This window comes from Echinops telfairi, unplaced genomic scaffold (genome assembly GCF_000313985.2).
Source record: "Echinops telfairi isolate 266 unplaced genomic scaffold, ASM31398v2 ScPeMD7_443;HRSCAF=831, whole genome shotgun sequence".
Taxonomy (NCBI): Eukaryota; Metazoa; Chordata; class Mammalia; order Afrosoricida; family Tenrecidae; genus Echinops; species Echinops telfairi.
This window is the reverse complement of record NW_022104341.1, coordinates 24,330,609-24,342,723: the sequence shown is the minus strand read 5'-3', so window position 1 is coordinate 24,342,723 and position 12,115 is coordinate 24,330,609. Positions and strand designations below refer to the sequence as shown.

The 12,115-nt window shown below is 51.5% G+C and overlaps 1 protein-coding gene across 1 annotated transcript; it reads right to left on the bottom strand.

Moving 5' to 3' along the window:
• Nucleotides 1-182: 182 nt before the first annotated feature.
• On the bottom strand, nucleotides 183-12,007 carry F3 (coagulation factor III, tissue factor). The gene is made up of 6 exons (XM_004699571.2): nucleotides 11,908-12,007; nucleotides 10,715-10,826; nucleotides 5,724-5,926; nucleotides 3,214-3,392; nucleotides 2,364-2,523; nucleotides 183-849 (listed from the first exon to the last, which is right to left on the bottom strand). The coding sequence occupies exons 1-6, from the start codon at nucleotides 12,005-12,007 to the stop codon at nucleotides 716-718; spliced, it is 888 nt and encodes a 295-aa protein (XP_004699628.1). The 3' UTR covers nucleotides 183-715.
• Between the last annotated feature and the right edge of the window lie 108 nt (nucleotides 12,008-12,115).

Sequence of the window (12,115 nt, the reverse complement as noted above, 5' to 3'; positions counted from 1 at the left end):
TGAAGGGAGATGTCGGACAGTGCAAGATATGACAAAATAATAATTTGTAAATTATCAAGGGTCCATGAGGGAGGGGAAACATGAGGAGCTAATGCCAGGGGCTTGGGTGGAGAGCGGATGTTTTGAGAATGATGAGGGCAATGAATATACAAATGTGCTTTACACAATTGATGTATGTATGGAATGTGATAAGAGTTGTATGAGACCCTAATAAAACGATTAAAAAAATGTACTCCTGAAAATAAAATCTCTAATCACCATATTATGAAAGGGTACCTGCGGTCAGAACTCCTAGAAAATGTCCCTATTTCTACATCTTACATTCTTTAGTGTCAGTCGCTCACAAGTTCTCCAGAAGTCCATGTAGGAATTTTTAAGGCATTTGTTTTCCTTTTCTTGTATGACCTGATTCCACCGCTAGTGTAGAATAGGCCGTCTATAGCATGACATGTACAAGAAGTGGTGTAGTGTCAACGTAACATAAGAACTTGGGATTGTTCGTACCCTTCATTACATTCCAAAGTGACCCATGCTAATGTCCAAAGCAGAATGCTAACTGTGATAACAGGTCATAGTTAAAAACAGCTTTCTTTGAATCCCCAGGGTCTCGGGCTCCAAGGTACAGGCTTGTGTTTGTATCGTCTGTTCTGGTAAAAGGTCTTGGTCACAGGGCAACAGGGAGCTTGCAGTCGTTGGCAGATCCAACACACTTCCGTTAGGTGATGTTGAGGCGCGAGTGCTCCTTCCCCCTCCGCCGTCCTTTCCCCTTCCTGCACAGACACACGGACAGGGCGATGGCTCCCAGGATGATGACCACCAGAGCCACCGCTCCAAGGATGATGACGGTTTCTGAAAGACAAAAGGCGCCAAGCGGAATCAGTGGGGGTGCTCCCACCCGCGATTTTGCGTCCTCAAATGCTTCTTTCCTCCAAGCTCTCCATCACACTAGGTGAGGAAAGAATTTGTCAAGCCCTCTAGGCTTCGGGGCAATTCAAAGAGCCGCCTCAGAAACCGAAGAGTGTTCCCAGTCTAGAAAGGGTTCACAGAGAGGAGAGCAAGAACCGCTGTGGCAAAGAAGTGGTTAGAGGACCCTGGCTTGGCAGCGGGTGGAGACAGGAGCCTCACCAGGGAAGGAGGGAGGGACAAAGTGTTACCAGTGTTGGGGAGAGAAGAGAGCCCTAAGAAGGCTTTGGACGGGGGTGGGAGTCCCGAGGTGAATGCTCAATTGCTACCCCAAAGCTTGCAGGGTTATGTCCATTCCGAGGTGCCTTGGGACAAAGCGGGGGGAGCAGCTTCTAAGGAAATCGGCCCCTGGGAATTCTATGAAGCAGAGTTCTCCTCTGGCCCACACAGGCTCCAAACGGACTCGGGGGCCACTGGTGGGGGTGGCAGCATGGGGGTGGCATTTGAAATCGTTCCTCAGGGGGCACAGTTCCGCAGAAAGAGCGAGGCAGGGGAGCAGAGAAACCGGGATGCAGAGGGCGTGTGGAAGCGTACCCGCCAGGTGGGAGCGGAGGGGGAACTCCACAGGAAAGGAGGGTGCTATCTTCCCAGAGTTTGGTTTGGTTTGGGCGTGCTTTTACCATTTGAAATCTTGTCTTAGCAAGGCCTGGGCCATCGTCACGCTGGTTTGTCCCTTTGACATGCTCAGAGTACTCCCCCCCTTCCTAGGGGGGCTACGAGGTGCTGAGTGCCGCCTCTTCACCCAGTGGATCTGAGCGCAGCGTGTGCGCATGCACCAGCTGGTCAGGTGCCCACCCCCCACATGGGGGTGTATCTGACCCACTCAACCTCTTTCCTTGAGGGCTTAAACCTCATACCCCCCTACCTATCCTTCCTTCCTTCCTAAGCGTCCTGGAGGAGCCATGGCTAAGCCCGCTGCTGCTAACCCAAAGGCAGGCAGTTCAAACCCACCAGCCACTCACTCCCTGGGAAAAAAGCCTTGGCATCTTCTCCTATGCAGGTTTCACCTGGGGAACCCGGTGGCGCCGTTCTACTCTGCGTCACTGTGAGCTGGCGTCTGTGCCAGCAGCAACCATGACACTCCACACTGGTGCTCGCTGGGCCTCTCAGCGAGCTGCTGGTCCAGAGGCGGTACCCACCCTGGCTCCATGCAGTCAGGAGAAAACAGCCCAGAGACATCGGTGATGCGACGCTAAGGGTGTGCTAAGCACATGCCATGTGACGGCCCAGGGAGCTACAGATGCCCTGTGGACCCCAAGGAACCAGCCCCCCACGAAGGAAATGTTGCTGGATGCTAAAATAGAATTTTAAAAAGGACGGGTGGGGGTGCTGTTTCTCGCCAAATACTTTATAAACGAAGTGCCTTCCTGGCTCTGAGTGGGGTGCTCCGGAACACTCACCCCTGGAAATGCCTTCCTCCCTGCTGGTGCACCGGCTGAGGCTTTCTGGGCTCTTCTGATTTGTCTTCCGAGAGAGAATCACAGCCTGGACGCTGAAGCAGTACTTCCCTCCTTCTTCCACTTTAACCAAAAACTCCTCGGAGTCCGTCTGGATGCTTTTCTGGGAGAAGGTAGAGAGTTCTTAAGTCACCTTTACTAAGACGCCGAGGAAGAGGCCCGGGGCAGGCATGGACCAGCTGATGTGGACGAATGGGAAGCATGTCTGGGAGAGCAGCATCCTTGATCGTGGCTAAGGATGTCTTTTCTAAGACGTTCCATTCAATTCACCGCCACCAAGTTGATTCTGACACACAGGGGCCCTCTAAGACAGGGCAGAACTGCCCGTGGGGGCTTCTGAGGCGGTACATCTTTCAAGGGGCAGAACGCCTCATGTGTCTTCCTCAGAGCAGCTAGTGTATTTGAGCTGACCACCTTGCAGTTGGCAGCCCAATGCGTAACCCACCGTAAGGATGATAGCCTAGAAGACGCCACGGGGCAGTTCTACTCTGCCAGCTGGAGTCTGAGTCAGCACCCACATGACCGGCTCGAACCGCAGCCACAGGGACGTGCGTGATACTCCGGGCCAGCCCTTTCAGAGCACCGGGAGGGAAGCTCCCAGTCCCACGGCAGCAGCCGACATCGCAGGTAGATCTAGAACGTGAGGCCTGGCTTCCCACCTGGCAGGGACCCTCCTCAGTCAGCCCCCATGCTGCTATCTCTGAGCTGGAGAAGCGACAGGAAGTGGGTCAAATCAAGGAGCCACCACTTAAAACAACCCACAGAAGCAAATGAAAACACACAAACTCCTCACCTTTCCTGTGGTTGAAGCTTTCCAATAACTCAGAACATAGCTCAAGTCCTTCTGAAACACCTTCCGGAGGCTGAGGAACGTGCCATTCGCCCTGACTAAGGTCAGCGGATCTTGTACTGTCACGTTCAGTTTTGTCCCAACTTGTTCAAAACCCTTGATTGTTGGCTGTATGAGATTTGCTGAAACATAGACAATGAGTCTGCTTAGATCCGAAGGATTCAAGGAAAATCTGACTGACTTGTTGCAGTTAGTAAGCCCTTCGTCATTCTCCATAAAACACCTGCATAGGAACGTGACTCCTGGTTTACAGCAGCATTGTCCACGCAGACAGAGCTGCAGAGGCAATTGTAAACTTCTTAGTAGCTACGTTGTTTACTTTTTCTCATTGCTACTGAGTCCATGCCTACTCATGGCGGCCCTATAGGGCAGGGTCGAACTGCCCCTGTGCGTTTCGGGGACTGTGACTTTATGGACGTGAATAGAAAGCCCCATCTTTCTCCTGAGGAGCCACTGGTGCTTTTGAACTGCTGTCCTTGAACCTAGCAGCCCAACCACAGCCTTACCAGGGCTCCTTTAGGAAAAAAAATTTTAAGGTACAATTAATTCTGATAATGTCTTATTTACTCAAATATACATAAAGATAGCATCTTAACAAGTAGCTAACATAAAAAATCCTGTTCAGATATTTACATTTTTTAAAGCACAGTTATGTGTTTTATACTTAGGTTGGTCATATTTCAAGAACTCAACAGCCACAGGGAGTTATGGCTGAAGGGTGCAGTTTCTAGGATTCCATGGTTTGGGGGTCCATGGTTTGGGTAGGATGGTTTAGGGTCCAAGGTTTGGGTAGGATAGTTTGGGGTCCATGGTTTGGGGTCCATGGTTTGGGTAGGATGGTTTGGGGCCAGGGGAAAGCCTTTGGCACCTCATTGGATTGCCATAATGGCTCAAAGATCTCATGTACTTTGGTTGACTAAGAGTAAAATAGATTACAATCATTTAACACCAACATATACAAGCAATAGTGTGTGTGTATGTACATGCACACATATACCATGTTGATTCTCCAATAAGCAAGGTAAGCACAGGCTTACTTGGGCTTACTTGCTAATCAGCAGTGCACAGTTCTATATTTGCGCACCAAAGATTCCACTTGCAGGTGCAGCTGGCACCTGCCTCTCTCCCAACCAAGCCCACAGCACCTTCCTACCAAATCAAAGGCTCTTTTCACATTTGCAAATCCCAGGTAGGGGCAGAGTACCCTGTCAGCAAGGCTGCAGGTTTACTAATCTGTACTGAACAGTCTCACATGTTTTTTTTAAGCAGATGAGAAATCAAAGATGCAGTGAAGCCAGAGTAAAATTGTTCACTACAGTTTAGTAAGGCACAAGTAAACCTGTGCTTACCTTGCCTACAGGATAATCCACCCCAAGACGCTCATGCCAAAGTAGCAGCAGATCCTAAAGAGGGGATCCCCCACCCTGGGGCTCAGGGAAGGCAGCCAGCTCCCCTTCTTTTAAGCCTCAAAGTCAATCATGGAACAGGTGTATCCTCTCCACCCCCAGACACTCTGCTCTCACTCATGAGGTGGCCAGGGGGCCACATCTAGAAGCACAAAGAACATCTCTTCGTTGTTCTGGTCAGTAGGCCTGGAAAGAGCCGCTCTTCTCACCCGGCTCCACGTGTCTCTCTGTCCTCCCTGGTCTGGGGCTGGAGATGTACACGCACACACACATTCAAAGCTCTCCCTGGGAAAGGAGCCTCGGCATGCTCTTGTTCGATCCAAGGTCAGCCTAGTTCACTGGCGCAACGATTGTGCAGGGAAATGCTCCCCCTTTTAAAAGCCAGCGGGCAAGGCATGGGGCTGGGCACTGGCTGATGGCGGCTCCGTCGCGGCCCATGGAGGAAACAAACTGGCAGTCTCAGTATGGGATAGGAAGGGCACTGTGTGGGCTTTCCTCTTGCCTAAGAACCCCGAACCCGGACTTCTGCTCCGAGGCTGGCACCGCTCATTCAGGATCGAAGAGGACAAGGCAAGCCCACAGCCCGCACTGACTTCTCACTCCCAAGGATGCAGAGAGTTGCTGGCAGGCACTCGGTGACACCATCATCGACTCAGAAATTCACGTCCCCTGGAATGCCAACCTCATCCAGTGCGAGTGGACAGGGCTGTGGCCCCTACTGGTTTCTGAGAAAAACAATGTGTTTATGTGTAAATGGTTTGTCTAGTCTACTGCTTGCTAAGCTCATAAGCTCACAAGAGTATCAAGAAGTTCATAACAAGAAAAGAGCCCTGGTGGGGACGTGGTTAGGTGCCAATCTGCTAATGGAAAGGTTGTCGGTTCGAACCCAGCAGCAGCTTTTTGGGAGAAAGGTATGCCGGTTTGCTTCTGTAAAGATGACAGGCCCTAGGGGGCCGTTCAACTCTGTGCTATAGGGCCAAGATGAGTCAGCGATGATCCCAGGGTCAGGGGTGTCACAACGACCAAACCGCTTCCCTTGCTACTCACTTTCTAAGTAAGGGATGAAACTCGGGGACTTGTTAAATGAAGGCTCCTCTACAGGGTCAGGGTCATGTCCACTCCCGGGCTCCAGGACGGTCAGAACTCTCGCTGTGTACGTCGCCTTCACGTCCTTCACGATCTCATCCGTGAGGTCACACTCGGTGTCTCTGGTTTGGAAACATTTGTTTTTCCAATCTCCTAATTGTGTGCTGATGAAAGAAAGAAACGGGCGTTTGGAACAGCACGATTTATGAGCAACGAAAGTTGCATTCAACACTGGGTGTCCTGGCGGGAGCTCTGCAGCCACGTGAACAGTGCGTCCGGCTAACCCTGCGAGGCAGTGCCCGCCCTCTGCTGAGTGCTTTGGCTGCCGCCCGAGTCTTCTCAGCAACCAGGACATGGCTCTGCGAATGGGCCTGTGTTTACGTAAAAGACAACCAACCGAGGCGAGGAGAGGTGGTGGTTCGCTCTCAATCGCACAGCTGGACTTTGCATCCGGCAAAGTGCTAACCCCTGGCTGCGGCCTCTTCACCACTGGAGCCGCCGAGTGTGCAGCCGAGTTGTGTCAGTGGCGTGGGAGGAAGAGTGACTGTACTGCTGTGTAGTCTAGTCAGCTTCTTAAACGACAGCACAGTTGTGTCCAGTCAAGTAGTGTCCTTAGAGAACAGAGTAAAATAGCCCCAGAAGGGTTCCAAGATGGGCATGTCTTATTCCCCCTGAGAAGCTCCTGGGGGATTCAAACTGCCGACCCTTTGTCTAGCAGCTAAGTGCTTAACCACTATGCCACCAGTGCGCCTGAGATCATAGGACACTCTAATGATTATCATGACCATCTCTCATCACCATTATCAGTGTGGCTATTAATCATTTATTGAATTTACTATATGCCATGACCTGTACAGGGCTCTTTTCATGTTACTTCACTTGAGATGAGCTTTCTAAGAAGGTATTGAGGAGCCTGGGTGGCATAGTGGGTTATGAGTTGGGCTGCTAACCACAAGATCAGCAGTTCAAACCACCAGCATGCTCCAAGAGGGAAAGACGAGGTTTTCTGCTCCTGTAAAGAGTGACAGTCCTGGAAACCCACAGGGGCCGTTCTACTCTGTCTCAGGGGGTTGCTTTGAGTTGGCTGTGAGGAGAGTGTAAGAAGGCGTTGGCTCTTTCATAGAGATGAGAACTCAGGCGCCCAGGGACACTGGGCAACTCCTTCAAGGTCACACCGATGACGAGTGACAGAACGGGGTATCTGGCCCATCTGCCTCCTAATGCTACATGCCTCCCTCACTTGTACAAGATAAGGACCCGTCCTGCCCAATATTTCAGAATACAATACAGGTAGGCCCTGCCTAATAAAATCAGAGAGGCCAACAGACTGGAACACACATCTTTCTTGTGTAAAAAGCAAAGAAACAAACAAACAAACAAAAAACCTTGCTGTCATCAAGTCAATTCTGATTCATAGTGACCCTACAGGAGACTAGCACTGTCCCTGTGAGTTGCCGAGACGGTGACTCCTGACTGGAGTAAAAAGCTCCATCTTTCTCCTGAAACATGACTGGTAGCTTCGAACTGCTGAACTGTGGTTAGAAGCTCAACATGTAACCCAGCATGCCACCAGGGCTCCTGGGGAGACATCAGCAAAGAGGCCAGGATTCAACAGACTCCAACTGGAAATGAAATTCTCCTAACATCCCCAAACAATCCTTAGAAATGTGTGCAGACTGGTGGCTACCTGGTCCTTCCCTTCAGCATCACCTACTGCTAAGACCGTACTCCCCATTGCTGGTCAGGCTCCCATTCCACGCTCCCAGAGCCCCCAGATCTCCTCCTCAGAATGTCTCTCCTTCCTCTGGCCCCTGAGGCTGCCCCTCCATACAGCACTTAAGGGACCCCTGTCTGCTCTCGGCCCCGTGGCCATGCACTGTGTCCCCGGTGAAGCAGCAGGCTTTGCACACAGCAGATGAGCTGAACTCAAAGGCTTCATGACTCCATTGAGTGGGGCGGGGCAGCAGGGGGAGCAAGCTGCCACGGAGAGTCAACTGCCTAAATCCAGGCACAGGAGCCACCGACATGGGTTTATTTGTTTGCTTGTTTTCAATCTGAATTAAATAACTAGAGTAGAAGGACTTGGGTAAATTCTGTTCTTGACCTAAAGCTTACAAACGAAGATAGTCATATGCCAGAATGGCCAAAGTGCATTTTTCTTTAACCTCTTATTAAACTCTCCTTTGGAAAGGAGAACGGGTGCACACAGTGTCCCTGAGACGACAGCCGGTGAGCAGCTCGGAGGACAGGGGGAGGCTCAGCCTGGCTCTGGTCTACGCTCCACCTGAGAGTGGGTCTGCGGGGTCTCCACGCTCACACGCTGGAACTGCATGCTCTGTGGCACAAAACAGCAGGAGGATTTGGAAACCAGCAGGGAAAAGCCCTACCCGAGGGACTCCAAAATCCCAACAGCACACCCACGGTCACCAACTTAGGGGCAGGTGGTTTTCCATAAGCTTGACACATTCCATTTTGGAATTCTGAGCATTGCCAGAGTCAGTATGGTAGTTAGCTTGGTGCTCAGGCTTGAGACAGCAACACTTTCCCAACCACTGACAGCCGTGTCCAAGTGTGGGGAAATGTCACTGGAGTCAGGGCTTTGGGCCGGCATGGGCGCCCTGTGTCCCGAGGTAGGCTGGGCGGCAGGGCAGTGTGGGGAGGCGAGGAGCAGCAAAGCAGGGAAGTGTACTTCCTCCTGGCAAGGGACCCGGGGAGGACAGGAGGCAGGGCAAGCAGACAGATTGGAAATGCTTTCCTTCTTCCTCCCAGGCACGGGGGCCTCTCTGCTAGATCTCAGCAGACCTCACAGGAGGGAGGCCACAGATGCAGCTCGGGCTGGGGCCCGCATCATCAGCGCACCCATTCCGATGTACCTCCCCCTCTCAGGACAGAGGCTTACTATGGCCCCTGTTCAAGCAAGGAATCCTGTTTTCGTGGAGAGGGTGGAGCAGAATCTGACAGGTCGGCTCAAGGGTCCCCTAGTGGTCCCAGGTTGGTAGGTGCCCCACCCCTGTGTCCATCTTCAAGCCTGGACATCCCTGCTAGATGTCCACAGCGGCATCAGCAGCTGGACTCAGTGAAGCGAAGGTGGCTTTCGGTAGTTTAAGAAGTTACAGTTGTCAAAGGGGTACTTTTTAAAAGATCAGGCCAGTCCCAAACATATTCTCACATGCTCACCAAGCTTAAGTCTAGATATGTTTAGGTGGCAAGCATTCTGCCTGAAATCTGATTTGCACCATTATTTTTCAGTATCCAGAAGGAAGGTGTTTAAGGTAAACTGCTCCATTATTAGGGAATTCGTGATCAGGGTAGTCTGAATGGACACATCTGGCCATTATCTCAGGCTCTGAAACAACTGTACATATCTGACTATCTACATACACATGCCTGCACACACAGAGACAAATGCTTTTCCCTGCTACTGATGGTTGTCCTCAAGTTCAATTTGAAAGCCAAGAATATCCACCTAAAAGCACTCATCCCACACTGAGAAGTTACGTTCCAAATGCTGTATAAGGCTTGATATGAGTTGATCACACACACACACACACACACACACACACACACACACATATTTAAATAAAAACACCCTTTAATCTTACACAGTGATATCTTTGCATCTTTCTACAATTTGTTAAAAGCATATCCCTAGGTGCTTTGCATAAAGGATTAATTTAATAAAATCTTTCCCAAAAAAGCCAGAAACCAAACTCACTGCCATCAGGTTGAATCCGACTCATCAAGACACCATAGGGCAGGTAGAACATATTTCAGAAAACAAAAATATTGCCAAGAATATGGAGAAAACCTTCCAGAATGATATGCTGCATGCTGCTAACATTTAGACTGAATGCAATGAGTTACAAGGAGCCCTGGGGGTGTGGTGGCTTAGGCATTGGGCTGCTGACTAAAGCGTCAGCAGTTCGAGTCCACCGGGAGCTCCTTGGGAGAAAGGTGAGACAGTCTGCTTCCCTAAAGATGACTACCTTTGAAGCCCTAGGGGGCAGCTCTCCTCTGGTCACGATGAGTCTAACTCAGCTGGCTACAGTGGGTGGTGGGTGGTGGGTGGTGGGAGAGCTTTCCATCAGTAAAGAGATGGAATAGGCAGGTGAGCCTGGACCACTGAGCATACGCACAGAGGAGTCTTCCCTGGAGTTGAGGTGAGTCAGTAATTTGGCTTCCTAAGAGAGCATGGAGATGAGGGAATGTTGATTTAGTGTCCAATAGGAATGAATCAAAGACTGCCAGAGGGCAATGCATACGCCGGAATTCCTCCCAGCCTTCGGTCTAAGGAGGCCCGCTGTCTAGACAGTCAGCAAGAGCAGAGGCATCTATACTTACAAGGCTACCAAAACAGCCAGACCCCACGGCCCTTGAAGCGATTCCAACTCACAGCGACTCCTTAGGATAGAGTAGTATTGACCCTGTGGGTTTCTGAGGTTGTAAATATTTGCAGCACTAGCAAGCTTCAGCTTTTCCCACAGAGAGGCTGGTGGATTTGAACTGCTGACCTTGGAGTTAGCAGTCCACCGTGTAACCCACCAGACCTCCAGGGACTCCTCTGGGGCTGTAAAGAGTGCTCCTCAATCCAGAAATGTATCTATTGCTGCCCTACTCCATCCCCTCTATCCCCCCACCTCACCCCTGCCAGTACTGACTCAAAAGGTTTGCTTCTCCACAGTTTATATTCCACTTAAGATTTTTTCTATCATTTACAAAAAAAAAACTCTATATCAATTTAAGGTCTGGGAATGTTTCAGTCTTGATAGAGCACTGAACTGGCCCTGCAAATGACCACAAATGCCTGCCTCTTTTTTGGCCAATAAGCTTATCCATTAATCAACTTTAAGAACATCTATTTTTGGCGCAGGAAAATGTAAGCAACAAAAAACTTTACACCCTGCCACCCACCCCCTTCCAACACCTTTAAAAAATTTTTGTATTTAACTTACCTTATCTGAACGGTGTAGGCATGATTGCTGGGTGTGGGTATCCACTCCAAAATTGTCTTGAAGTTAGTTGATTTCCAAGTTAAATTACGTGCCACCAATGTATCGGCATCGCCTTCAAACAAAGAAACAGCTATTATTGCACTAACCATGGACTTCTCTGCACACTTCAATTTAATCGTATAAAACAACGCTCCACCCTCTTGTCACCATAAACCAGAGTTGGTTTTTTTTTCTGGACCACCTCCCCCCAAATATCACTACTGAATTATCAAGAAAAGAGCATTCATGAGAATGCGCCCCTGGCAAGATCGACCCTGTAATGCATGAAAACTGGCACGAGTCTTGAAACACGTGTCTGAACTTATTCATTGGGGGAAATCCTGTAATAACGTGACAGCGCAGGTACCACCAGGCTTCCGAGGCGCCCCTGACCAGACGCCAGTGGCCAGCCCCTGTAGGAAAGGTTTCCAGAACATTTTGGAATGAGCAACTCCTACTACATATACAGGAGGGTTAGAAAGGTATACAATGGGGAAATAAACAAACCAAATATTGTGATTTTCCATTTGTATCCAAAAATTCTTTTATACTGACCCGTCCACCGAGACTGAGTGGCCGTGCGGCGGTCACGTTGTCGGGCGTATTTGGCGAGGGTGCTTTCCGATTGAAGTCACGCTTTCCCAATACTCCACGGCCCCCCACCCCCGTCTCTGCCCAGTCCCCCCCACGGAACGAGGATGGAGGGCGCGCACAACGCCATGCCCGTCCCAATTACCGTCCCCAAGAGCGCGGGCCACTTCATCTAAGTCAGGAGAGATGACCTCCAAACCCCGGGCCCGCGCGACCTAGTGCAGGTAGGGCCCACGCGCCCGACCTATCAACAGGGCTTCCAAGGGTGACATCGTAGATCTGCTCCAGAGCGTTCTGGGGCCAGAAGAGCCCAGGCGGCCCTTTGCTCAAACTTAAAGCCAAGAGCCAAACCCGCGCTCAGGCAACACAATGGACTCAGTCGCCCCCGCAGGAAAGGGCAGCGGGGTGCGGGGCGCGAACCACCGGCGTCCCCAGCCTCCGTGCCCCGGGGCTGGCGGCTCCGTCAACGCGGTGGGGTCGCGGGGGCCAGCCCGGGGCCACCTTGCAGGCAGGCACCCCAAGCGAGGCGGCCCCGCCGGCTGCGGGGGTCCGGAGCTACTCACCTGCGGCGCTGGTCAACTGGGCGAGGACCCAACTGAGCAGCAGCGCCCGCGCCACCGCTACGTCGGGACGCGGGGCGCGGGGTCCCGTGTGCGGCGCCATCTGCACGAGCTAGCCGCGAGGTCCGGCCGGGGCGCTGGCGTCCCGGAGGCTGCAGGGAAGTGGAGCCGGTGGCGCCCCGGGACGGCTGGAGGGAGCGCGAGGGGCCGC

Bases quoted from the DNA above. Each gene is read 5' to 3' on its own strand.
- F3 (XM_004699571.2), bottom strand. From the start codon at position 12,007: ATGGCGCCGCACACGGGACCCCGCGCCCCGCGTCCCGACGTAGCGGTG. The intron at 10,827-11,907 runs GTGAGTAGCTCC...CTTTGTTTGAAG, and splicing joins CCAGTTGACCAGCGCCGCAG to GCGATGCCGATACATTGGTG. The intron at 3,393-5,723 runs GTGAGTAGCAAG...TCTATGTTTCAG, and splicing joins TTTCATCCCTTACTTAGAAA to CAAATCTCATACAGCCAACA.